This window comes from Trichosurus vulpecula, chromosome 7 (genome assembly GCF_011100635.1).
Source record: "Trichosurus vulpecula isolate mTriVul1 chromosome 7, mTriVul1.pri, whole genome shotgun sequence".
Taxonomy (NCBI): Eukaryota; Metazoa; Chordata; class Mammalia; order Diprotodontia; family Phalangeridae; genus Trichosurus; species Trichosurus vulpecula.
The window spans coordinates 38,880,376-38,907,483 of NC_050579.1; the positions used below are offsets into that span (position 1 = coordinate 38,880,376).

General features: G+C 45.2%; 1 protein-coding gene across 1 annotated transcript; it reads left to right on the top strand.

Annotated features, from left to right (window-relative positions):
- PSMD11 (proteasome 26S subunit, non-ATPase 11) lies at positions 1 to 27,108 on the top strand. The gene is made up of 14 exons (XM_036767414.1): positions 1 to 666; positions 2,673 to 2,774; positions 6,888 to 7,012; positions 12,672 to 12,743; positions 14,325 to 14,382; positions 16,644 to 16,838; positions 18,006 to 18,150; positions 19,190 to 19,250; positions 21,165 to 21,227; positions 22,613 to 22,738; positions 23,540 to 23,575; positions 23,811 to 23,862; positions 25,149 to 25,291; positions 25,413 to 27,108. Exons 1-13 carry the CDS (start codon positions 483 to 485, stop codon positions 25,289 to 25,291), a joined length of 1,362 nt encoding a protein of 453 aa, XP_036623309.1. The 5' UTR covers positions 1 to 482; the 3' UTR covers positions 25,413 to 27,108.

Consider the following 27,108-nt stretch of genomic DNA (forward strand, 5'->3'; position numbering starts at 1 on the left):
GCGCTCTCCCTCCCTCCCTCGCGCCGTCCCTTGCCCCGCCCCCTTCCTCCCTCGCTCGCGCTCCCCCTCCCTAACATTTCCTCCCTCTCCCTCGCCCCGCCCTCCCTTCCTCGCTCTCGCGGCCCCCTCCGTCCGTCCTTCCCTCGCCCCGCCTCCTTCTTCCCTCTCTCTCGTTCCCGTTCCCCCTCCCAGGCGCTTCCTCCCTCCCTCCTTCCCTCGCCCTCGCGCCTTCTTCCCCTCTCCCTAAACTCGCGTCCTCCCTCGCGCCGTCCCTCGCCCCGCCCCCAGGCCCTGCTTGTCCTGCCCTCCCCCGCTCTGGCGCCCCCTCCCCCTCTAACCACTCTCGCGTCCCCTCCCTCTCCCTCCTATCCTCGCGCCATCCCTCGCCCCGCCCCCTTCCCCTCCCCCCTCCCTCCTCCTTACCCTTTCACACCCTCCCCGGCCGGACCCGACGCTCGCCCGGCGGAAGGACTACAACTTCCATGATGCTCGGGGAGGCAGGGGGCGGGCCGGCCGCGCTGGTGTTTCCGGCGGCGGCGGCGGCGGCGGCGGCCGGGGACGGTGTGAGAGGTGGTAAGATGGCGGCGGCGGCGGTGGAGTTCCAGAGAGCCCAGTCCCTGCTCAGTACCGACCGGGAGGCTTCCATCGACATCCTGCACTCCATCGGTAAGCGCCCGCCCCTCGTCCGGCTCCGCCGCCGTCGCCGCCTCGGCGCGCGGGCCGGGGCTGGGGCCGGGCCGGGGGCTCCGGGCGCCGCTGCTGACTCACGGTGTGTGAGGGGGCCGGGCTCGGCCGGGCCGGGGCACAGGCCGCGCCGCCGCCGCCGTTGCCCAGAGAGAGGGAGGGTCGGACGGGGGGACGGGCGGACGGAGACTCGGCCGCCGCCGCTGCTGACTCACTCCGGGGCCCCGCCGAGGCCGCTGGCGGGATGGACCCCGGGACGGACCCTAGGACGGGCGGACGGACGCACGCGCGCTCCCGAGGGCCTCCCCCCCACCCCCCCGCGCTCGGCCGCTGCGACTTTGGCTGCCCCGGGGACCCCCTGAGTCCTCCAGCCCGGCCGGGTCCCGGGTGCCCCGCGATCTGGGGACGCCGCGAGAGCTGCCCCGTGCCCGAGATCCGAGGATGTAGCTCAATGGTGCAACAAGTAGCCCGGCGATTGCGGAGGCTCCGCTTGGTCACCTTCCGTGGCCCGAGGACAAAGGTGTCCCTGGCCTAGGGTGGGGGGCAGAGCAGGGTCTTGACCCTCGGGCGCCGGCCGACCCCCCCATGTCCGGGTGAGGGAGGGAGGAGCGAGTGAGTGAGTGGTGGGCGCGAGGCCCCCTCCCAGGAGAAGCCCAGAGCTGGAACACTGGCCCCCCACCCCATTCTTGACCAAGGAGGAAACTGAGGCTCCGCCAGGCCCAGAGGCTTGCCCAAGGTTACTTAGTAGCCGGCATCAGAGGTGGGATTCGAACCCAGGTTCTTCCCACTCCAGAGTGTTCTCCGCTGATTTGGGAGAAGTTTTCCGCCCGGCTTGGAGCGGGTAAGAGTGTGGCCGGAATAGGGTCAGCAGTTTCAGGGGTATTTTTTCTTCTGTGGAGAGGCTGAGCCAGAGTGTACTTACAGCCTTGTGTTTCCCTGGCTTTCATACTGTATTTTAAAAGGAGACCTAGTTTAGGAGGGATTGCGATGACAACACTGTAGTCAGACCGGGCCCTGTGGTTCCGGTCCCGGGAAGAAGGTAAACTTGAGACCCAGTGGTGACACTCAGCTGCACTTTTTCCCGGCTCCATCATGGTGCTTCTACTCTTGGTTTTGTCAAGTCATGGTAGCTTCTAAAATCAATAGTAACCAATAGTAATAGTTATTCTTGGGTTGATCATCTGGGAATAGTGCTTCTTATAAATAACTGGGCTTTTTTGTTTTGCTCTGGTGAAGAAAGCACCAAGTTGTTTTTAGCACAGTCTGAATCTTTTACAGAAAAGCTCTCTTCAGTAAACGTTGTATAGATTGGACACTGAATCTTGGATCGGTGTTCTACACGCTGACTTGTTTTGGTTTTCTTTTGGTTTTTAACGAATGACTTTGTAGAACTGCTTGTGTTTTAACATAGCTTCTAGCTTCCCTGTTACCTGGCTAGCATTTTCTACGTTAAGGCTATTGATCTTAGAGTATTAAGTATCTTGTGTGGTTTGATTATAGTTTGTGTCTGCTGAGATGTTGATTATGCTGGGCATATCTCATAGTTTTATGTTGTAGGAAATAGTTTTTTTATTATCCCACCTTGGCCAATATAAATCTGTGGCCATGGGTAAGGATAGCTTACAAGCTGGCATCCTAATTATTGGGGGGGGGGGGGGAAGAAAAGGGACGTCCTTTTGAAACAAGTTTGTTTTTTTAAACAGATTTCCAGAGTTAAACTTTGTGTACAACCTGTTTTTGCTATATAGACTGAACCTGAATTATCTTTCAGCCTTGCTTAGAATTTACATTGTTTTAGTATTGTAATTTTAAAATTTTCACTTAATCCTAGGATAGTACATCTCACTAAATTTTACTTTAAATTGGCTTGTACTTTTCTTATTTTGTTAGGTAGTTAAAAGTGAAGTGAGTTAGAGTTGAATTTGCTGAGAGTGTTGGGTCTCAGTCTTCATTCAGAATTTCAAGAGGGTCTTTCATTTCTTTCCTAGTGAAGCGTGACATTCAGGAAAATGATGAGGAGGCGGTGCAAGTCAAAGAGCAGAGCATCCTGGAACTGGGATCACTTCTGGCCAAGACTGGACAGGCTGCAGGTAAGTAAGACAAACTCTGATGCCTTCTCTTGGCTCAGGAAGGAACCATTGTTTACAGTTTCATTTTATGTATGATATGAAAGTGCATAGGAAGGTATGCACACCTCAGTTCTGTGGTCATATGGTACGTTCTGTTTGCCCAGATAAGTTTGGAAACTCTGTAGCAGGAATTGTGTGGACAGTGAACTCAGGTCGGAGTTTTGTTCTGGGGAAAGTTCTTACAGTCATAACTGTCAAGTCATTATTTTGCCTTTGGTGTGATTCATGACTTTTTTTTCCAATGTCTTTACTATTCTGGGACTTCATATGTGGATCAGAAGGAGTACTCAGTGATCTCGTGTATGATGGGCGTTAGGACCTTTAACCTTGACTGTAAAATAGCTGGGACTTTGTGTTTCTGAGTGACTCACCATCCTGGCTGGTCCATAATGAGTAAGAATCTAGTTGGACAAAGCTTTCCTGAAATTCTATGTTGGGACTCTGCTCTGTGCATGTTGCTGCTCTGACACTGCAGCTGGAGTCAGCTCATTGCCTGTCAGATCCTGTACAAGGCAGAATTCTGGGGCAGGCACTGGTCCTGGTATGCCCTGGAGCTGAGAGAGTGGTGCTGATGCTGCTTGGGAATGGACTTTTCCCACACTGAAGTTTGAAAAGTCTTGCTCAGTTCTTGGTGTGGAGTTAGACAGTTAGGATAGCTAAATCAGGTAAGTGCTGCTAACAAAGTTTGGTGTCCTTTTTAAAAAAAAACACGTGAAAAATAAGTAACTTCTTCCTTAGTAATTTGCCCAGATCATATTTTGGTGCTTTGAAGTTGATACTGTAAGTTGGCGCATTCCCTTGATTTTGATACTTTTAGTGTATTGCAGCAGAACCGAACTCACTTCATACAAATGGAATTCCATTGGTGGCTATAAGACAGAAGAATCTATAGGGTACACTTGTGTGAAATTTTTGTCTTATTCTGCATGTGTTTTAGCTGTGCTTATATAGTCAGTTTTCAGTTATAGGAATTGGCTGTTAGAAATCTGTCATCCTAGACCAGCTTCTATTCTGCTTAAAGAATGCAATTGATGTTAATACTTGTGGAATTAAACCATAATTAAAATAATAATTTTGTGAAAAAAAATCAATATGGAGGCAAGTCAAAAAGGCTTTTGGTTTATCTGTGTTGAGTTTCTCCCATCTGTTAGCCTTGATTATGAAGAATTAATGGTATGAATTCTACGATTGTCAAATACTTTTCAGTGGAAAAGATTGTAACTGAGCCTTCTGTTCTCTCCTCCATCCCATTCACTATGGCTGATGCTGAAGACCTGTGGAGTTGAGAAGGGCCAAAAGAATGAGCGTTGCTAGAAAGTTTGCTGTTTCCGGGCTCATAGTTTGGTGAATATTGGCCATATACTCTTAGGCCTCTAACAAAGTTATGAGTCTCATTTCATTGATGTGTGGACAGCTAGATAGATCCCATCTAGTTTCTTTTTATTCTAAACTTTTTGAAATAAGAACCATATCTTTTCAGTAATTCATCAGGTACTTAGGAAATCCTATGTGCCCACTACTATATGAAGTACATATAATGTGACATTCCATGCCTACAAATATTTGAGTCTATTTTGGGAGACTAGACGCATCTGTGAATCCATTGGTGAACAAGGTAGTATTTTATGTATCAACTTTGCGTACTAGCAGCATTATCCCAGAAGGTAGAAGAAACAATGAGGAAAGCAGCTACTTTGGATTTAATTCTGACAAAGTTTGGTGATCTGGAAGTGACAGGAACCTTGGGAGAAAGTGACCATGCCATTGTGGAGGTCAACATTTTGAAGGAAGGGAACGTGGTCAGACATGTACCCTTGACTTTAGGGACGTGTAGTTTTGAAAAGTTAGGTGTGATTTCTGTTGCTGGGGAATACAAAAAGGAATATGGCTCAAAAGGGTTGAGAGGTACTAAGCCATAATTGCTAACCTTTGTTATCTTATTTGTCCCTGACAACACACTGATGCTGTGGATGCTGTGCGATTTTACAGATGAAGAACCAGGCTGAGGAATGTTAAGTGACTTGCCCCTGGTCACGTGGCTTGGGTCAGAGGCATGATTCAGACCCAACTCATTCTTGATTCTTCTTTCAATACTATATTACTTCTAATAGGAAGTTGGGAGAGAGAGCTATATGGCAGATGAAGGCAATCAAAATCTTCTTAAACTAGAATGTTGGTGGAGTCAAACAAGATTACATTTATCCCTATTTAATTTTAAGCCCTACGTTTAGGTTTAAAATAATTCAGTCAATATCGAAAAGACTAGTAGTTTGTGTGAAAAAGACCTGGGGGGAGGTTCAGTTGACCATATGGCTTAATATGAGCCAGCAGTGTGACCTGGCTGCTAAAAAATGGTAGTGCATTTTTGGGGTATATGAATAGATGTTTTAGGTGTGTGAAAAAAAATTTAGTTCAGGGGAGGTTTTACTTGCATTGTACGCTGTGCTGGTCAGACATCTGGAGTATTGTATCCCCTTCTGAGTATTATGCTTGAAAGTGGGTCATAAAGAAACAGGAGAATTCAGAGAGTGGTGGCCAGTATAGTGAGAGGGGTCTGGAGAATTGTCCTATGAAGGAGGGGTTGAAGGAACTGTAACCAGGCATAGAGGAAATATGAGGGGAAAACTGCATAACTGCCTTCAAATACTTGAAGGTCTGTCGCATGGAAGGACATGTCAATTTATTCTTAAGGTAAAATTGCACAAATTGTATAGAAGTTATAATGAGGCAAATTTTTCGTTTATTATAAAGAAGCTTCTAACAATAAAACTGTCTAGCATTGGAATGAGAAGCCACTCTAGTGAATTCCTAGTCTTTGAAAACAGACAGGAAATGGATTTCTCAGTTGGGTGAAAGGCTAGATGTATTACTTTTGAGGTCTTTCTAGGAGTGGGCTACTCTGTAATAAAGCACTCAGTTGTGTGGTGCAGACAGTAAATAACCAAAATAGAAGTTCATGAAAGAAGGTGTTTGGAGTGGTCATCAAGGAAGATCTCTGGGGAGGAAGGGACTGAGGCAGGTCTTGAGGGCTGATAGGCTGTAGAGAAGTGGTGCAGAGATCATCTGAATTTCAAGTGGGAGAAGCTCTGTGATCAAAAGCATGAAAGCGCTAGTGAGAGTGAGAGGCAGATCTTACTGAGAGTGGAGCAGATTGGGCACTTGGAGACAGTCTTGTCCCTTCTTTGCAAAATCTCTGTAGTGTCTAATAAACTACAATATGATATATAATTGTGATACTAATACAGTATTTAAATTAAGTCTTGGCTAATGAGGACCCTAAGGACCTAGTGTTAAGAATAGAACATGTCCCTGAACTTTGGAAGGGTAAGGTTTTTCTTGATCTGAGGAGAGAAACATTAAATTGAGGACCCATTATTTTATCTCTGGATCCCCCGGATCAGTAATCAAGAAGTGTTAGTTTTTAGTCTTGATTTCTGTAGACTCCTGGCAATCTCACTGAAATGAAAGACCATTATTTTTGGGCTTTTTGGTTGGACTATCTTCAAAATTTCATGCTTATTAAAAGCAAAACTCTTGCTTTGACCTATTTTTTTTAAGTTTTGAAGTTTTACATCTTTAAGAAAAACATTCCCTTGTAACTTTGATAATGCTGATCATTATTTTAAGAAGGCTTCTGTTCAACAGTTTAATTATGAAGTTTCAAAAGAATTTATAGCTCTTTAAAGGTTGACAAGCAGGAAGACAACCAGGGAGAGTAGTAATCTCAAAAGAAGAAGGGAATCAGGGAATTTCAGTTGTAGAAAGGATCATAGGGGCTGACCATCCAGTCCAACGCATCCCTGAAAAAATGGTCTTTGTTACAATAAAGTGGGTTGGAACTGAAAAAAACTACCTAATAAAAGTAGGATTCTTAGAAATGACAAGCCATCTGCTTAGCTCCTTCCTTACTCTGCCACTAGAACACTTCATTTCAAGGTTGTGGTCCTTGAACCTCCCTGAGGTGAGATCAGGAAGAAAAGGCATGGAGAAATCATGTCATCAAGACTGTTTGGTATTTGCATTACATCCTGAGTCACTGACAGCTTTCTCTTTTCTGATTTGCCTCATGCACAGAGCTTGGGGGGCTCCTGAAGTATGTACGACCCTTCTTGAACTCCATCAGCAAGGCGAAGGCAGCCCGTCTGGTCCGATCCCTGCTGGACCTCTTCCTTGACATGGAAGCAGCCACAGGGCAGGAGGTGAGTCACACTGATGGCAGGGAATAAACAAAGAGAAAGCCAGTTTGATGGAAACTATTTGCTTCAACTGTGGTGCTGTTATAGAAGGGACAACTGGAACGGCAGACTCGGGCTTGATCACATCAGTTTCCCTTTGTTACTAGGGTATTTGATACTTTGGGTCTGTTCCATGCTTGGCTTTGTAAGTAGAGCTTGCCAGTGGTCCCTAGAATCCTCATTACATCAGGGTCAAAACCCGATTCTTGTCTTTAACGTATTGTATTTTGCTGTGCCTTTCCAGTGTTTTCTGTTTCTGTGGTACCTTTCATCATCTGTCACAGAGCTCCTTGGGAACGCTAATTAACTCTCCGTATCTTTTTGGAACATTTTACACCTTGGCACTGCCTTTTATTGGGGATCAGGCATCTTTCTGTGTGCGTCTATATAGGACTGACTAGGGCATTCTTGTCCATCAAATGAGACTTATGGGGGCCAGGGATCCTGTGTTCAGACCTTTCCAAAGGTGACTGCCATTTTTTTCATTTTGAAGAGAAGGGGGACAGCTAGGTGGTACAGTGAGTAGAGCACTGGCCCTGGGGTCAGGAGGACCTGAGTTCAAATCTGGCTTTAGACACTTGACACACGTACTAGCTGTGTGACCTTGGGCAAGTCACTTAACCCCCAATTGCCCTGCCTTCCCACTTCAAAAAAAAAGAGAAGTGAAAAATTACAAAGTTACAAAGCAGAAATCATGCTGCAGGCAGCTGTGGGCTCATTCTGGCCCCTGGTTTCTTCTTGTAGAGCTGGTGCTATTGGGGGTCTGTTGTGGAGGTGGAGCTGTCTAGCGTCCTGAGTTGTTACGATGAATTGAAATTAGCTCTCACCTCTGTGGTGTAGGAGGGAACGGAAAAGTCACATCAATTAATAGGGCCATAGTTCTGTGGTGTCAGTGGTGGAAGATTTGTAGAAAGCTTTGAGCCAGCAAGGCCTAATCTTGAACTCCCGACTTTTTAAAAATATCTGAATTCTTATTGTGACATCTCTGAAGTCTAGTTAATGTGTCAGGTACTCAGAAAAAAATTAATTCTAGAATAATTAATTGCCAAATTCAATTATAGTGTTTTTGGCAGGGCCATATTTTGTAATAAGTCAGTTCGTTTACAGAGTCTCTTAGATGTTTGGTTTTTGGACATTGATATTAAAATATGTTTGATTAATTTCAGATAAAAGTAGCAATGTTAGAAGTGATTATCTTCTCGTTGACTTCTTGTGACCCTCTTCCATTCTCTTTTCGTTGAGTGTTATCGTTTATTTGGAATATCAGAACTTACTGTAGACTGACGGACTGATAAACTCAATGTTAATTTGGACCCTGCACAGCAGAATTAAACAAGCTGATGGGACGTTTTTTGCCCTTGCTAAGTCTTTTGTTAGAATCTCTGACCTCCTCTTAGCATTGAGCTGATTCATTGGAAGGCACAGCACTTGTTGAGTGAGCTGTAAGACTTCCTCTGATACCACTTTTGAGGGGAGGTTTCTTACCTGAGTTATAACTTGGTCTTTTCCTGTGTAATTCATTCATTCATTTATTTAGTCAGCCAGCAGGCATTTATTAAGCACCTGCTATGTGCCAGGCACTGTGTGAAGTGCTGGGGATGCAAAGAAAGGCAAAAACCAGTCCCAGCCCTCAAGGAGCTCACAATCTAATAGAGAAAAAAATCTAAGCTACGTGCGAGCAAGATATATACAGGATAAATTGTCTCAGGGGGAAGGCCCAGAGACTAAGGACTGGGCTGCAAGACTTCAGCTGAAACTTGAAGGAGGTAGAGATGAGGAGGGAAAGCATTCCAGGCATGGGGATGTGCAAATGCTTGGAGGAGGTGAGCAATATAGGAGTATTATATGTGAGAAACCTCAGGGAGTCCAGCTTGAGCAGAGAGTATGCTGGAGGGATGTAAGGTGTGAGAAAACAAAAGGGAGGAAGGGGCCAGCTTGTAAAGGAGGAGTTTGTTTTTGATCTTGAAGGTAGTAGGGAGCCATTGAGGTTTATTAAATGGAAAAGTAACAGAGTCAGACTTGTGCTTTAGCAGGATTCATTTGACAGCTAAGTGACCCCTGGAGTGGGGAGAGAATTATGGCAGGCAGACCAAGCAGCAGCTTGGTGTGAGGTGGTGAGGGCCTGTACCAGGTAGTAACAGTGTCGGGGGTGGGGGGCACCTGCACATACAGGAGAGATTGGGAAAGTAGACTTGATAGGACTTAGCAACCGTTTGGATATAATAGTGGGGTGAAAGAGAAGGAAGAGCTGAGGATAACAAACACCTAGGTTGTAAACCTTAATGACTGGGAGGAGGTCTGTTCCCTTGAGTAATAGGAAAATTAGGAAGAAGAGAAGGTTTAGGGCAGGGGTGGGGAACCTGTGGCCTTGAGGCCACCTGTGGCCCTCTAGGTCCTCAAGTTCAGCCCTTTGACTGAATCCAAACTTCATAGAACAAATTTCCTTAATAAAAGGATTTGTTCTGTAAAACTTGGGCTTAGTCAAAAGGCCACACCCAAGGACCTAGAAGGCCACATGTGGCCTGAAGGCCTCAGGTTCCCTACCCCTGGTTTAGGGGAAAGAATATCAGTTGTTTTGCACATGGTAAGTTTTAGATGACTATGGGACCGAAGTTCAGGATGTCTGATAGGAAGTTAGAGATGTGATACTGGACGTCAGAGAGAGGGTAGGTGATACCTGAGAGTCATCTGCATGGAGATGATAATTGAATCCATAGGAGCTTATGTGATCATCATGTGAAATAGTATAGATGGAGAAGAGAAGAAAGTCAAGGACAGAGGGTTGGGAGCATCCGCTGTTTGTGGGTACAGCCTGGATGAAGATTCAGCAAAAGGAGACTGAGAGAGAACAGCCAGAGAGGTAGGAGGAGAGCCAGGAGAGAGCAGAGAGTGTTCAAGAGAAGGAAGTGATCAGCTTTGTCAGAGGCTCCAGAGAAGATTAAGAAGGATGAAAATTGAGAAAACGCCATTAGATTGAAAAATTAAAGAGATCGTTAGTGACTTTGGAAAGACCAGTTACTGTTGAAGTATGAAGTTGGAAGCCAGATTGCAGGGTTAAGAGAGTGAGAGGAAAGGAGGTCGAGGCACCTATTGTAGATGATCTTCTCAAGGAGTTTAGCTACACAAGGAAGGAGACACGTGGGATGATAGTGGGGATAGATGGATCAAATGAGAATTTATTTTCTTTTGGCTGGCCTGGGGGAGACATGGGCACGTTTGTAAGCAGTAGGGAAGCAGCCAGTAGACAGGAACAGATTGGAGATTAGAGGGCTAATCTTGAGAAGACTAGATACAGTGGAACCACATGTGCGTGTGAGATGGGGGTGAAAGAGAGGGTAGTGGCATCTGAGGGATGTGAGCTGAGGAGGAGGCGGGGAGAAGCTAAGGGTCTCAGTTTTTTCAGTGAACTATGAGGCAAGTTTTTCAGCTGAGAGTGAGAGTTGAGTGTGTGGGAGCTATGGAAGGTTGGGAGGGGGATGAAAAGGTTTGGAAGAGAGAGAGATTTGATTAGGGATGTATAAGAAGATTGCCTTGCTGCAGTGAGGGCCCTGTTGAGACTATGTAGCATAAATTTGTACTGGATCCACTCAGCACAGTTTCCTAATTTTCTCTGGCTTCATGGGATAGCATGTGAGTATGAGCAAAGCCTGGGTGGTGATGGGAGTAATCCAAGTCTGGGGTTTGGCAGGGCAAGATCTTCAGTAAGATCAAGGGGCCAGGGCTTGAGAGAGGACAGTGTAGAGTTGAACTGGGTTACATTGGGAGAGGAGAGTGTAGGGGTGATGGCTTGGGAAAGAACTAAGAAGTGAAGGGATTGGACGTCACAGTGAGAGTGAAGAAAAGTTAGGAGTTTAAGGCAAAAGGAAAGGTGGATTGACAACAAATGATGATGAGATAAAAGAATTTCAGAGTTCATGAATGTGGAAATGGAATACTTATGGGTGATTGAGGTCTCACTGGCCATCTTTTTGTGTAGCTGAGGTAGGGGGAGGAACAGGTCATGGGAAATGAGGAAGCTGAAGAATTGGGAGATTAGGGAGTTTGAGGGAGTCTCCTTGTTTGAGGACAGGAGTGGGAGTGTAACTTAGGTTTGCTGAATCAAAACACCTTCCATTTTGGTAGTTTTTTGGGGTGATCGTTTTAAAAATTCAGGGTTGTGTGGCTTCTGAAAAATTCTTCAAGCATTTATCAGTTTAAGGCAGTGACCAACAGGGACCACTGATAAAGACCTCTAGCTGTTTGACTGATCTCATCTTGCTGGGGGAGTACTATGGTATTAATACGTTTAAACTGTCACAATTATTTGCTAAGTTTAGTCTTTTGTCTGTGATCTGATGGCCAGTGAGCAGGCTGATAAAACAAGGATGTATTCTTTAGAGTTTCCCTCCTTCTAGTGGTTCTTCTTAATCCACCCATACAGTGAGAAACTATTGTGTTAGGTAAGGCTAGCTTCTCTGCTGAGTTCTTTCCTCTCTATATGTCTGGAACTATGTGTTGGTTCTCAGTTAGGAGTCATGATACACAACAGAACCAAAGTGATAAATGTTTTTGTTCTTTGTGCTGGAGTAAGTTTGAAAAAGTTAACGCTAACAGTAGGGCCAGCAGCATAACCATTGACCCTCTGTTTTTGGCACTGTTTCTGTCTGCAGTTTAAGAGTCTCTCTGTTTGTGGTGAGATCCAAGGACCTCTCTTTTCTTCCTCTGGTCCTAAAACTCATTTTGCATACTGAGTATTGTCTTTCCTGTGTCTAGATTCGTATAGGTCCAGCTGCAGTAGTTCTTGAAATGCCAAAACTTAGATCACATGTCTGTTTCTTAGATATTGGTTAAAAATTACTTACCTTCCAACATTGCCTCAATGTTCCTTCTTTGGTTACTTATTCGTTTGCCTGGGTAATTGATGCAACAGGAAATGCAGATGAATTAAATAAAACTTGGAACCCTTTTTTGGTTGTAAGCTTATTAGAAATTTTGTTCAATCTATTTAATAAACAGCTAAGTTTGATATGTTCACAAGAATGCCGATGAATTGGCTAGTTGTTCTGCCAGAATCTGAAAGGGAAATTGCCCAGCTGGGCTTTTAGAGTCTTAGAAGCAGCTGTTAGAAACAAAAGCATTTATGTTGGAACTGTGGCTCTCTGCTCTTTACTCACTGTGTGTGGACATTTGGAGGAGAACACTGTTACCTTAGGTATTCATTGCAAGTTTCTAATGACTCGCCAATTCTGGGTAGGTTCCTCAGAACCACTTCAAGACCTTTTCCTACCCATCTTGCTAAAAGGACTTCAGCAGTAGGGGGAGACCAAGTGAATTAATGTGCTGCTGGAGCTGTCCATTTCCCAGAAGACTACTATTTAACCAGAAGGACTTTTAATATTTAGAAAGCAAAAACAACATAGTAGGCCCTCACTGTAACATAGCTTGTTACACAGCTTGGAATAGTCTATAACTAAATATAACTATATATGGCAAAAAATCTGGGACCGAGACTAGAAGGCATATAACAGTGTATAGTATTGGTGTTTAGTCCTACCCCTCAAACCAGGGTTACAGGTTGGTTGTACTCTACGATGGGACTGGAAGGACTTAGGATTGTTGCATGTATTTTCTTTTCCCACTATAGGTGGAGCTATGCTTAGAGTGCATTGAGTGGGCCAAATCTGAGAAGAGGACTTTCTTACGTCAGGCTCTGGAGGTATGTGCCCCATGGATGTGACATAGGCCTCCAATGTGCTCAGACTAGATCTTGTATCTTTGCCAAATATCCAAAAGAAATTTACCTTCTTTTTACAACCCAGATCTCCTTTATTTGGGAAAGTTATAGATTGTAACAGCCTCGTCTGTTGAGAGGAATGCCTGAGTGATTAACTTGATTAGGTACTGCTCTTGGAATTAGCATGATAAGGATTTGGCCTTTCCTACTTCAAGTTCAAGTTCAAGAAATTCAGTTTAAGTATTGAACCCGCTCCTCTGTTGGGCCTAGATTTGGTAGTACTGTAGTGCCCTCATCAGTCACTTAGCTATCATCTTCTTGTCTTCTGACTTCCTTGGATCTGAAATGTGAAAAGAGCTGGGAAGAAGTGGGGGAGGCCTCTAAATTCACGTCACAATGCTTTTATTTTGTGGCTCATCTATAAAACATCACCCCCTTACATGGAGCCCTTTATAGTCATCCAGAAACAGGTTCATCAAAACATGATGCTATTAAAAGAGGCGACATCAGACCCAGCTGCCTGACTTCATGGTGGGGAGGAGTAGGGGGAGGTAGTTCTCGTGGGGTAAGGCACTTCCCAAACTCACTGCAACTGACCCACTTCCTTGGTGGGATAAATCCTAGAACTTCTCCCAATGTTGGGTCTTGCAATAACATCCCAGCCCTGAAAACCTTCAGTTTAAATGGCAGAGGAAGGCGTGGTGCATCCCTTCCAGTTCCAGTTCCAATTCTGGGTGAGCAGCCTAGGGCCCCGGCAGCCTCAGCTTACTTATTATCCCTCTGGCGCTCAGTTTCAAGTGGTTCAGGGTGTTTGGATTGGAACGTGATCCCCACAGCCCAAGATCCCAACCTGAAAGAGTCTAGCTTCTCAAAGCCTGTGTCAGAATTTAATTGCAGATCTAGCAGAAATAGCTAAGGGCTAGAGTGGGGAGGACCACAGGGACATAATGTGCTACCTAAGATCCCATCTCTCTGGTTGGGCCTTTTCCCTCACCTCACATATGCTAGCTGACCCAAGAGAGACTTGCTGAGTGGATGCCAGGCTTCTTGGGTAATCAAAAAGCTTAACTCCAAGTTTCAGTTAAAAATTGGTTCAATTTCCATTCTGACCCTAAGTCTGATAGAATGTCAAAAGTCACTAACATTACCAGTAGCCATCTGGGAAATCTCAGTCCCCCAGATATTCCTTTCAGAGTTCTCTGAAAGCTGACCTGGGCAGCTCCAGGTGTGGCTCAGAGGTAACAGGCCACAGGTATGTCCCCAGCTTGGGTGGGACACTGAGCCATCAAGGCCCTTCTCAAAATTCAAGTTATTTTTCTTTCTCGTAAATCAATTCAAAAAGAAACTTAGGAGCCCAATATTTTAGGGTGGTTCCTGCCCCCCCCCCCCCCCCCCCCCCCGCTCAGTCTGAGTCACTGCTGTTGATTATATCATTTCTCAGGTTGGAATCAGTGGCACCAGCAGGAATTACATACACATCATTAACAGTTTGGTGACTCTCAGGCTCTGGCTCCTTCCTCCAGCTTTTCCCTCCTTCACGTCAGTCACATTTTTCTTTTCCAGGCGAGGCTGGTGTCTTTGTACTTTGATACCAAGAGGTACCAAGAAGCATTACAGTTGGGTAAGTGATCTTGTAGAAAACAAGAGGACTTGATGATAGTTCAAAGTGTAACATGTAGTAACCCTTCCAGAAAGTCTGAAGAGACACCCTGTCCCCCTCACCTTAACCTTCTTTGGGATCTCAATGATTAGCATCCGAATTCACCCAAATTTGGAGAAGTAAAGGCAACTGAATGTTTCTGAAGGTGGATCTTTAATTCGCACATTATCATCATCTCTGAGTCCAAAGTTGTTACTGCTGTGCTAGGGATTGTCATAACAATGTCTCTTTCCACATTTGTGTTTTTAAAAATCCGACCTTGCTGGGGACAAGAAACCAACAGGTTGATGAGGACAAGGTTAAGTGAATCTTTGCTCATTCCCTCATAAGGAGCTCCTTCCTTCCTTGTACAGTCAGTTACTGCTGAATCCACGGAGCCTTCATGCACTCTGATCCTTAGCATTACATGCTTATGGTTCTGGGTTGTTTGGAGGTGTGTGACTTTTCACGAGAGAGACAGTAGTGATGGTAGTAGAAAGATGGTTGGGCCCAGGCCTGAATAACACCTCTGCCATTTACAGTTTGTATGACCTTGAGCAAGTCACTTAATAACTTCTCTGGGCATTAGGTTGGATGAAGCGGCCTTTTAGGTCCTTCTCAGCTCTAGAGCAGTGATCCTATAATCGAGATAGAAAAGAATGCTTTCTGTAATTCAGTGGCATTTTGCAAAGTCAGATGGGAGTATTTGTTTTGGAAGGAATTGTATTTGTGACTTTACAATTAGTATGAATGATGATCAGGGAAAGTGAACCGGGGACCTGGGTAGCTAGAGAGCTTGTGGGGCTGGTTGTGATGTCTCATCTCCATGCCAATGTGGCCTAGTTCTATCCCTGGCGGCCTGGTTAGCTGATCGAGAATGAGAGCAGACACTTGGGCCGTGCAGTGTCATGTAAAGTGATGTACTGTTCACCATCTGGAGAGCCAAGCAAACTGCACCTCAGGGTGGCTTCCAGCGACCATGGAGTCCCTGCCATCCCTCACTCTGCTGTTGCTGGCTCACAGCACTACCATTTATGTAGCAATTTCAGGTTCGCAGAGCCTTTACTTAGCTTTTTTCATTTGAGCCTCATGATGACCTTAGGAGGCAGGTGCCGTTATTCCTATTCTACACATGAGGAAACTGAGGCTGAGAAATTTAAGTGACTTGCCCAGGATCACACAGCTAGTACGTGTTTGAAGCCAGATTTGTAAGTTGGGCATTCCTATTTTCAAGTCCAGTACACTTTCCACTGTGCTATCTAGTTGGTGTTTTTGTGTACATCACATGCCTCATTCCTTTTAACTAATTTTGAATAGTGCTTTGTTGCTTCCATAGCTGTTCATGCCAAAAGGTTTCAGGCCCCAGATTTGCCTGTTGGGATTTGGTTCTCTTCTTTTAGATGGAGAGGAAGGTTCCTTTTAGAGGGACACCAAATGCTTGGAGAAGCTCTCTCTCTCCTCAGCCTTTGGGGTCCATTCTTTTCTCATGTGGTCTGAGGATGGTGGGGTAACAGGTGAGGTCAGGGGGTGCTGCCCTGATCTTTACATGTGGGCATTCCCACTATCTTTAAATCCTAGGACGGGTCTGTTCGTGAGTTCATGTTGTCTTTAGAAAATGCAGAGTGCTCCAAAGAGCACAGGTGCATTATGAACCACATCCCTCATCTCAGCTAAAATCTCCTTATATGCCTCTTGGTTATGTGCTATGTGTTATAGCTCTGCTTTGGGGTCCAGGCAAGACTTCCATCTTAATCCATTTTGTTTTCCCTGCAGCCCCGAGGGCGCTGCCTTGCATATACTAAGTACTCAATCACTAAACATTTATTAAATGCCTACTATGTGCCAGGCCCTGGTAGAGAAGTGCAGCCAGGTGAGAGATATTCTGAGCTCAGCCCCCTCTTTAAGTAGAGATCTGGAGGCCACGGCCCCACCCTCCTAGCTGAGAACCAGATGGCATTACTGAGATGGAATTCCAGGGCCAATGGGGTCTTGAAGGAAGATGAGGTTTTCCTAATGAACTTCCTGGGTCCTGGGGGAGAAGTCAGAGAAGGCCTAGAGTAGTGACCAAAACAATGAGTGAAGGGTCGGTGTGTGGAACCTTTGCCATTTGGATCCCCTACCCCTTAGAGGCCTGTGCCTAAAAAGAAGTTTCTTTGGGAGGAAGAGGGCAGCACTTCATCAGTATTTAACATGTGATTGTTTGAAAGGAGTCTAATAAAGGGCTTATGCATCTTTTACCCTAGGTTCTCAGTTGCTGAGAGAGTTAAAAAAGATGGATGACAAGGCTCTTCTGGTGGAAGTGCAGCTTTTGGAGAGTAAAACCTACCACGCCCTGAGCAACCTTCCCAAAGCGCGAGCTGCCTTGACGTCTGCTCGAACCACAGCAAATGCCATCTACTGTCCTCCTAAGTTGCAGGCTACCTTGGACATGCAGTCAGGTACTAGCCTCTTACCTACCTTGGGGATTTTCAGTGATGCAACTCTTTTTGATATGTTCTCACTCTGTCCATGGTGGGGGAAAGGAATTTCAGGCCATCCTGCCTTGTTCTCTTACTCTTCAGGGGTATTTGTCTTTGTGGAAGGTGGAGAATGAGGAACTAATTGATTTGACTGTTACTTGAGGAGTACTGGCACTTCATAATTCAGTTCAAGTAAAAAGAAACATTCATTAAGCACTTACTGTGTGCAGAACATATCGTTTCACCTCTCCTAACTACCTGCTTCCTAGGCACCTGACGCCTCCTCTCATCTGACCAATGTAGTACAAGTGCTCATAAGTGATTAGCCAAGGAACTTCAACATTTAGAGGAAGAAACTAGAAGGTAGACCCCAGAATCTTAGCTTTGGTTCAGCTCCTGACTCATCCAAGATTAAAACAAATTCCTAATTTCTCTCATTTTTAATTCCTTGTTCAGTTGCATTTCTATCCCAGGATCATTTAACTCAGACGAATCATCATTTTGAGGCCTTTTGAAAGATGCCTGTTGCCCACTGTAGACCTAAGGCCTGATACCTTCTTGTACTACATCAAAGGACTCAAAATGGTAGCCATTCACCTGGAGCAGCAGCCAGATTGGGGGAGATCCTGGGTGGGTGGTGGCATGAGCACAGCCCTGCCGTTGGCCTGTAGTGACCAGCTGGAGGCGTGACTGGCCCTGCTTGAGCAGATAGCCTGTGAGTGTCACGTACTAGTGAAGTCTCCTTGTTGGGTTAGCCTTGTTGTTGTGTTGGTCATATGGTTGTCCAACCTTGTGTACAGAGTAAAACAAAACATAGTCAGAGACACTACAGGCGTTATATCATAACAAGAGTTATGATAGTCCTGTAATTTCTCTCCAGTTTGCCTCATATTTATTGATGAATTGGAAAAAAGTCATGTTCACCAGTTTTGGAAGTCATATTCTACATTTTTAACTAAATTTGACTAAATGTTTAAAATTTACCAACTTTTGTCTATAGGACTTCTTTTTAGACCTCTCTTTTCTAGGTCCTTGGCAGTGAGAGTGAGGCAGTATCAGTTTGTCTGACCGATGTAGTTTTTATTGTAGGAACCCAGGTAGAAGCTGAGTGAGCTCTTTGTGATCTGAATCCCCCTTTGTGCCTAGGTATCATCCATGCAGCAGAAGAGAAGGACTGGAAAACAGCGTACTCTTATTTCTATGAGGCATTTGAGGGTTATGACTCCATCGATAGCCCCAAGGCCATCACAGCACTGAAGTACATGCTGCTTTGCAAAATCATGCTTAACACGTAGGTGCCTGTGCTGAGGGGACATGGGAAGGGGATGGCAGGATGGGCAGGGCAAGAGGAGCAGGGTTAACATGCCTCGGCAGCCTCTATTGTTGCTTAGGGCATGCCTGCCTAGTGGGCAGGTGTCCAAAACTGTTACCTAAACCCGTACTGCAAAATTTTTCTCATATGGTAGATAGCTTGCCCCAAGTGGCAGCTGAGCATTGGGTAAGGGACTGCACTGAAGACTGAGTCTGAGGGCTTGAGTTCAAGTACTCATTTTCCCCCACTTTGAGCCTTAGGTTCCTCCTAAGTAAAATGAGAGTCTAGATCAAACTTTGGGATCTCAGCATTCCTTTACACTGGTAAAAATTCTTGAGGACCCCTCCCCGAGAGTTTTCTTTATGTGAGATAGCTATAGATATATTTACCATATTAGGAATTAAGTGCCTTTTTTTTATGAAAATAGTTTTGACCTCATGGCCTCTGTGAAAGGGTCTTGGGAACCTCTCAAGGTTTCCAGACCACACTTTGAAAATCACTGGTGTAGATGACTTCCAAGGACCATTCCAGCTCACTTGGGCTATTTTCCACAAGTTGTGGGCTCACACCATTTGGAATGGAGTTAGGGAAAATATGTAGTAGAGAATAATGTGTGATAGCTGATTAAGTCATGTTACTAAAAAGCTCCAAGAGACCACCCAAATGCTTTGCTCTACTGAAATTTATTTATTTTTTTAACGTTGAAATAGCCATTATCATTTGGGACTACATAACTTCATTTTATGGTAATTTTGATGGAATCGCATTTGACCTGTATCTTCCTTTTGTTTTTTCCAAAACTGCTTTCTTTGTAACAGTGCAGTGAGAAGTAGTCATAAAAATCTAAGGGCTTATTTGCATTTGTAATAATAGATTGAGAGTCCAGGGCTGGCTCTGTTTTGGAGCCTCTTCTTGCATCTAGGGCTCAGGGGGAACTGCTGTTCAGATAGGATTGATGCTTTGAATGTTCAGCAGGGCAGGTGACCCATTAAAAGGGTGTCTCTTTTTTTTCCTCCAGGCCAGAAGATGTCCAAGCCTTAGTGAGTGGGAAGCTTGCACTGCGGTATGCGGGGAGGCAGGTAGGAAAGAGCTTTTGTGTTCTTGGGGAGTCCCCTCTGAGGCTCGGAGCTCAACTAACCCAAACTCAGTTGGGAAGTCTAAAAAATGGGTGCCATGTTCTGTCATTCCCTCAGCAACTTTTTCCTTCCCCCTCTCCCTCCAATATCAAGACATTATGACTTTCTCTTCAATTCTTGTCCAGAGTCTGGTGTTCTTAAGAGTGTGGTCCAGGTCTCTTGTGATTGTAAGTTTAAGTAAGTGCTGGGGTCTTGAAACAGAACACATGTATGAAATGGGCACATTATGATGAGCATTTGCTCCAGGCCAGGCCAGTCACCATTACCTGACTCTAGCCTTTAGCCTTGATGGCCTAGTCATAGTATCTCTATGCGTTCAGCCTGTGAAATTGTGGCTGACGGTAGAGTGATCCAGCGGGCTGTAGACCTTTCACTGATGCTGCTCTGACCCCATGACCTGGTGCATTAGGGTTACTGTGCGTGCATCCCACCTAGAAATAGTGCTGGTGCTGCTGCCTCTTGGGGAGCTGTCTCTGCAACTTAGTCTGTACCTTTTTGCTGGGTGTGGTTAAAAAAGAGAGGTGACACTTGATTGCTCTTGCTTGGAGTAGCTTAATGCTAGAGTGGGTGTGAATCATTTTCTTGGAAAGGTAGTATCTTGGTTTCTGTTAAAATTGTACTCTCAGGCCTGCTTTTGTGCCTCATCATGCCCCCACTTCCATCTCCTTTGATTGGAACAAGCCTCTCTGCCCTTTTGGGTTCCAAAGACAAATGAGACAGCAGAAGGTGATCTGTTGTAGGGAGTACTTAGCTCTCTAGGGAAGCACAGAGGCCATAATAAAGAACTTTTCCTCTTCTCCACATAGAACCTTAATTGAGTTTTGATCAAGAAAACACTTTGAGTGGCGCTTCCAATGTTAGCCACAACCACACTCTTTATTATAGTGGTGAAAGCCTCACCACACTTAACGTTTGTTGGCAGTAAACCACACAGATTCAGTATAATGGACTGGGCATGTCCTCTTCTGTTTCTCTAGCTCTCCTTTTCTCTTCCTTTTCTCCTCATACACACACCCACAGTCACAAGAGATGGGCAAAGATTGATAGTCAAGGGGAGGCTCCTTCTTTGTGATCCTTTATACCAGATGGTTTAGCTTCAGGGCAAAAAAATATCTTGTGTCATTTTCAACTTTGTCATGAAAAGTAACTTCCCCTTTCTTGTATATTAACTTTCCTCTGAGAACAAATACTTTCTGACTTGCTTTATGGGTGGGTAGGTAAGTGCCTTTAACACCTAAGAACCTTTAAGATTTCCTATAGCAAGAATATCATGCTGTTAACCCAGGTAACATAAATATTCACTTGTTAGCCCTGGACCTTGTTTACAGCTGATTTCTTAGTTGTGACAGCTCCCTCTAAGTCAGCCTTCCAGTACCTTCTCTAGCAGGTAGGGTAGTACTGGTAATGTTCCTGGCCTGGGACCAAACCCAGAATTCCCTGTGTCCCCAAGAGAATGTGTGGTGTAAATCTAGAAGGCTCCTGCAGAATAAGGACCTAACCTCTGCATCCCTGGGGATGGTTTTTGGTTGGATGGAGCAGAGACTGCTTGCTGTGCCAAAAGAATAGTTCCTATTTTTAGCGCTAGCCAACGTGTTAGTAAGTCACCCAAGACCACTGATCATAGGGAACTGGCGGGCGTGTCGTTGGTGTTCTTAGTTATGCTGAGGTCAGTGTCAAATTTCTCATACTATGCCCAGGTGAAGAAAGCCAGATTGAGTGTTCTGTCTTTGTAGTCAAAAGTTGTGTGGAAATCACACTGCCAAAAGAAATAGAAGAGGGAAACCCAAGAGATTTGTGTTTCGATGAGCGTGTGAATGTGCAGAAAGATCACCTGGGCTCTTTCCTCCTTGTTTGCAGACAGAAGCATTAAAATGTGTGGCTCAGGCTAGCAAGAATCGATCGCTGGCAGACTTTGAAAAGGTGAGCTAATGGGTAGTACCAGACTGGGTTGGGGGTCAGCATGGACTTGAACAGCTAGGCGGTGTAGTGGATGGAGTGCTGGCCCTGGAGTCAAGAGGACCTGAGTTCAAATCCATCTCAAGATATTTACTAGCTGTGTGACCCTGGGCAAGTGATTTTACTTGTTTGCCTCATCTGTAAAGTGAGCCGGAGAAGGAAATGGCAAAACCACTCTAGCATCTGGCCAAGAAAACTACACAAGGTTGCAGAGAGTCAGACATGACTGAAAAGCAACAAAATGGACTTAAACTGTCATTTGAGAATGATGGCTAAATTGGCATCTGCTTCTAGGTTTGCTATCCTGAAAGAAACCCAGGTAGTACTATCAATGGCGCCAATACGTTTTCTTAAGCCAGAATTTAACATTTCTCTTGCCCAGAGCAATTAATGTTTTAAATGGGAGTAATTTGTATTTTTTTTAAAGAATAAATGCTAAAAATATTTTTCTTAGAAGAAGTTAAGCTTTGCTATGAAAAAATCTGTTGAAATAAAGGATGTCTCAGGTGTGAGCTAAGCCTTCCTGCTGCCTTTCCTTTGGCCTCAGTAATTATCTTCACCTCATGTGGCCCCTTGTTAGGTCTCTTAGCTCCAAGAAGTGCTTGGCCCATTCTGTAGGTGGATAAAAGAAAAAAATGTTGACGTGTGAGATGGGCAGAAAGAAGCTTTGAGCCTCAGAATGAACTCTAGTGCATCCTGTATACACATTAGATAGCATGGGGTAGAGAGGCAACCCCTGAGCCAGAAAGACCTGGGACCTGTGTTCAAGGACCTGACCCCCCCAATACTGTCCATATGACCCTGGACAATCACCTAATTTCTCACCCTCTGGGAAAGTTCTGGCTGACTTGCATTGGTGGAGGGTGTTTCTTCTCTTTAGAGTTCCTTGTGCCAATGCAGTCAGGCTCAGACCTTTAGCCCTGTCCACATAAGGTGGTATTATGTAAAAGGGCTTCCCATGTCATAAGAGACTGCAGTTACTGGCCTTGAAAAGTTGGCTGAGACCCATGAGCTCACTTCACTTTTATTTAAGCACTTAACTAGGTGCTTACTATTTGCCAAGCACTGTGCTATGTCCTGGGAATGCAGAGACAAAAAAATGAAACAATCCTTGCTTCTCAGGGGGTTTACATTCTATTGGAGTGATCGTGTCCATATTAAATACATACATCAGTCCAAGAGAATTTTTTGGGAGGACTGCACCCAGCCTTGCTGAAGGGGTGTCCCCATTGTCATGGTCTCTGGGCTTCCTGGAGGCCACTTCCCACACTATGGGATGAGATGTCTAAACTAAGGGGGAACAGGCGGGATGATCGTTGCTATTCTTTGTTGCTGCATCTCTCCTGTAGGCACTGACAGATTACCGGGTAGAACTCCGAGATGACCCCATTATCAACACTCACCTGGCCAAGCTGTATGATAACTTATTGGAACAGAATCTGATCCGGGTCATTGAACCCTTTTCCAGAGTCCAGGTAAAGGTCTCCCAAGGACAACAGACAGCTGAGGGGCCAGGGTGGGCGGAAGGCACACAGGGTCAGATGGCATGGAGGGCAGGCCTGGACGGTTGGGGCTCTTAGACTCTCCGAGCCACTGATGGTATCTTTTGGACTTGTACTGGTTGACATACCATCTGAAGGGACTCTTATGGTTAGAAGAAGTCACTGACTATAAACTTGAAGAAAAAGAGGATGGGAAAGGGTGATGTGTGACCAGACTTGTTGCAGAGAGATAGAGAGGCTTCTGAGGATTCAGTTAGACACGATGCCCTGGCTGGCTGGACATGCCAGTATTTGGTGGGGTGACATCCTTGTTTCTTAAGAGCTGTATTCTTTATTGCTACCATTTGTTCAGCATGCACTGTACAGTGTACAGGAGAAATGTTTCCTGTTTACGTTTTAGAGGGAGACATACATATGCACTTGAGCAATTTAATTGGAGGCTAAGTAAGAACAAGCCGTGCCCCAAGGCCTTCCTCTCCTTGCTCTGAAGTGAGGGTAGCTTTACTCCTCTGGGGGCCTCTCTCCCAGTTAGTCTCTTGGGGTGACTGACTGTTGAATCACTAAGCCCAGAAGGTAAGGGAGGCCTGAGTGGGCCTGGAACAATCCTAGGACAGTACAGTGCTGTAGTGCTCTTGGAGATGAAAAAGTCGAGCTGAGTTGAAAGATACTGAATCAGTCCTGTCCAGTGTCTTCCTCCATCCCCCTTTCCTGCCTCCTTCTTTTGGTCGAAGGCATAAGGTTCTTAAGTATTGATGCCTTTCCCTTTCCTTTTAGATTGAACATATATCCAGTCTCATCAAACTCTCTAAGGTAAGTTAGTTACGTGGAGTCCTTCTGAAGCCCCCTTGGCAGAGGGGCTGTGGAGTGGGAGGGGAACGTGCCCTTTGTGCCTGCTTGGTCCTTCCCTAGAAGGAGGTGGCTCCTCTGTGCTGATGCTGAGGCCTGGAATTGGCTTTGGCCCTTTCTGTTAGTTCTGATATACAAATCTGGGCTATCTGGTTAGTGTCTGCAGATGTGTCTCCTTAATCTTGTTCTTTGGTTTTAGGCCGACGTGGAAAGGAAATTGTCACAGATGATTCTTGACAAGAAATTTCATGGTGAGTGAACAGTTAATGGGAAGGAATTGAGGGAAGAAGTTGTGATCTGTCAGTCTCCAGGTTTTCCCTCCCTCTGTGTCTGGGCTCCACCCTGCCCTGGGACCCTGTAGCCCATCCTGTGGTCCTCAGTTGAGGACTCTTGCTGCTTAGAAATGAGGCCAGAGCACTTTTCATAATAATAGTAGCAGTTAACAGTTATAAAGTGCTTGAAGGTTTCAAAAGCACTTCACATAATGTTACCTCATTTGGTCCTCACAACGACCTTGTGAGGTAGGGGCTATTATTACTTAGCAAGCTTTCCTTCTGCTTTTTTAAAGGTATATATGCCTTAGCCTCCCTTGAGTAGCAACATATCAAATGTTGGATTTCCCCCCCGACGTGATAATTTGTAAGGCAGCCTCCATTCTGTTTGGCTCCAGGGGGGGAAGGAGGCCTTGTCTTCTTGACCAGAATCTCTTGAATATTGACAAGAAAGGTTCAAGGTAGTATTGGTCTTAAGGCAGGGTATATATGAAAGAAGTATTTATAAATGATGGCAGTTGGGGAGATTTCTGAGGTGGAGGGATACAAATTTAGCTGCTTGAGTTTAATAGGAATTTGAAAAAAAAGCCAGACCCTTAGCTCCAGCCCCTCCATTAATGTACCCCAGCCTCACATGGTGAGGCAGCCTGGCCTAGTAGAGGGCTGGCTTTGAAGCCAGGAAGATCTGGGTTCAAGTGCAGACTCTGGGCTTTGTACCAGTGCAGTCACAAGTCATAGTCCTTAAAGAGTGGGCTGTGCCAGGGTCCAGTCTTTTGTGGAGAAAAGATTTGAGAGGAATGGAAGTGGCTGATAAGTGTGCAACAGTAGCATATGTCTCTTCTTAAGATGTTCTACAACCTGAACATTCAGAAATGATTTACATTAAATGGTAGATGCTAGATTGGCAAAGACTTGCAAAGAGGAGGGTTTGTGGTATAAGCTCAGAGTGTGCTGTCCCACAGATTTTTTGACAAGGCCATGGTTAGTTTCAGTATTGTATTGAATAGACTTTAGAGTTTGACTTGCTACTCATTTTTTACTGATTTCATAACATACCGAATATGTGTATGCTTGATTAGTAAATTCATCAGGAAGGCCAGCGTGAATGGGATATATACATATATGTGTGTGGGGGGGGGTTGAGTGTGTATATATTTCCCCCCATTTCTGGAGAAAGTAGAGGTAACTCACTCGTTAATGTGGAAATTCCCCATAATGGATCATGTTTCTTACCTTAGATGCCCTTGTTGTTGTCTTTCCTGCAGGGATCCTGGACCAGGGGGAGGGAGTCCTGATTATTTTTGATGAACCTCCAGTAGATAAAACTTACGAAGCCGCTCTGGAGACGATTCAGAATATGAGTAAAGTAGTGGATTCACTCTACAACAAAGCCAAGAAACTGACATAGGTGAGTGCAGGCTCCGGGACCAGGGCTAGCGACAGTGTCCTGGCTTCTGCCTGTCGAGACCAAATGCCTCCTTGTGCCCCTGCGGCTTCCCCGATTGACACTGCTCTGTCTTCTCTTGCAGAGTTGGATTTGGTAGCTGTCGTTTGGAGAGTGTGTGTGGCAGGAGAGTGAAACCTTTGGGGAAAATGCTAGGAGATTTTTTTTCTTTTTGTTCTACTTTTCGCTCGGAAAGTTTTTAAATTTCCTCATTCGGTGCATCTGTATTCCAGCCGATAGGTGTGCCAGTTTCCATGTAATCTTTACTGGCCCAACTTGGGAGTGGGGAATATTGTTTAAAAAAAAAAAAAGAAAAAAAAGAGGTTATTCTAAATAAAAAGAAAAAGGCTTACACTACCTAATAGCTGTGCTCTCTGCCTCCTGGGAGAGGGCCACAAAGGCGGGCATCATGGCCAACCACCAGGGTACAGGCTTCATCCGCCGGGCTGTCTCTCTCCTCCTCTTGTCAATTGGATATTTGCTGACCGTCCAAAGCAGCCAACTTTATATTCTGTTTGTACTGAACCAAAACAAACGACGGTGTGTGTAGACTGATCTTTTCTTTTCTATTGAAAACGAGGCATCTCAGTGTTCTTTCCCCTGCTGTGCTTCCCCACCCCCTGGTCCCCCAAGAACGTGGCTCCAGCACCCTGTCCTGAAGGGCCTGGCAGCTCCAGTTTGTGGGGCCTGGAGCCGGCCTCCATCACGGCCACTCAAGGGATCATTGCAGGCCCTCCAGACCCCAGGGGCCTGCTGTGCATGTGGCTCTTACTCTTTTTAAAACTCGGAACAGGAAACTAGACTAGACTTCAGTGTTTTAATGGCCCCCTTTGCCCCTAGCGCACCCCAAAGCCCAGTCAATAGTGGAGGCTGTCAGATGTCTCCTTCCCCTCCTTTCTCCTGGCAGTCTCTGTGTGGAGGAGAGAGGCTGTTTGGAAATCGACCAGCTTCTCTCCATCTCTTCCACTCCCCTTTCTCCTGCTGTCAAATGGATTTATTCCTTTTTTAAAACAATGAACATTGGAAATGAGACTGTGGGGGTGTCTTTAGGGTTTTTCTTTTTCTTTTGTAACCATTTTGGGGGGGTGGAGTGGGGGTGGGGTTTCAAATGACCTCATGTCACCCTCCCAGGGAGCTTATTTATTTACCTCTTGAAAATCAAATTGGTGGGAGGCGGAGCACTGTATTCCAGCATGTTTTGTTTTATGATGAGATTACTCAGCAAGGTTTTAATGCCATTTGGGCAGTGTAAGCTTCTGCATCTTTGTTGTGCTGAATTCTCTTGTTCTTTCTCTCATCTTTCTCACCTGTGCCCATTTTCTCTCTCTGGTCTAATCTCTTTTCGTCTCTTCTGCCTCCCCCTCTCCCCTTTACTCTCTCTCTCTCACTCCCTCCTTCCTTCTCTCTCTCTCTCTCTCTCTCTCTGTCTCTCCTCCTCTTTCTCCTATTTCTGGCCCTTTTTCTCACCCAGATTTTCTTAATAAATTTATATTTTGTAAAAGGATTTTGTTGTACCCAGTTTTGCATCTTCACTTAATCTCTGACTGGCTATATTCCTTTTTCCATCTTCCTGTTGTTCCTTCCATCTCCCCTTTCTCCTCAGAATCCTTTCTTTTTGTTCTTAACATCACCTCTCCCCTTTCCTTACCAGTCCCTATCATGTCCAGTCACTGTTTTGGTTTTGGCACCATCAATATCAAATGTACAAACGGTTCTTGCTAACCAACACCAGGTATATCTGATGTTCAGATGAGTTCCAATAAAAAGAATTTTTTTTTCAA

Excerpts from the sequence above, each read along its gene's own strand:
- PSMD11 (XM_036767414.1), top strand. The coding sequence starts at position 483 with ATGATGCTCGGGGAGGCAGGGGGCGGGCCGGCCGCGCTGGTGTTTCCG. Across the intron at positions 667-2,672 it reads CGACATCCTGCACTCCATCG|TGAAGCGTGACATTCAGGAA; the intron begins GTAAGCGCCCGC and ends TTTCTTTCCTAG. Across the intron at positions 12,744-14,324 it reads TCTTACGTCAGGCTCTGGAG|GCGAGGCTGGTGTCTTTGTA; the intron begins GTATGTGCCCCA and ends TTTCTTTTCCAG.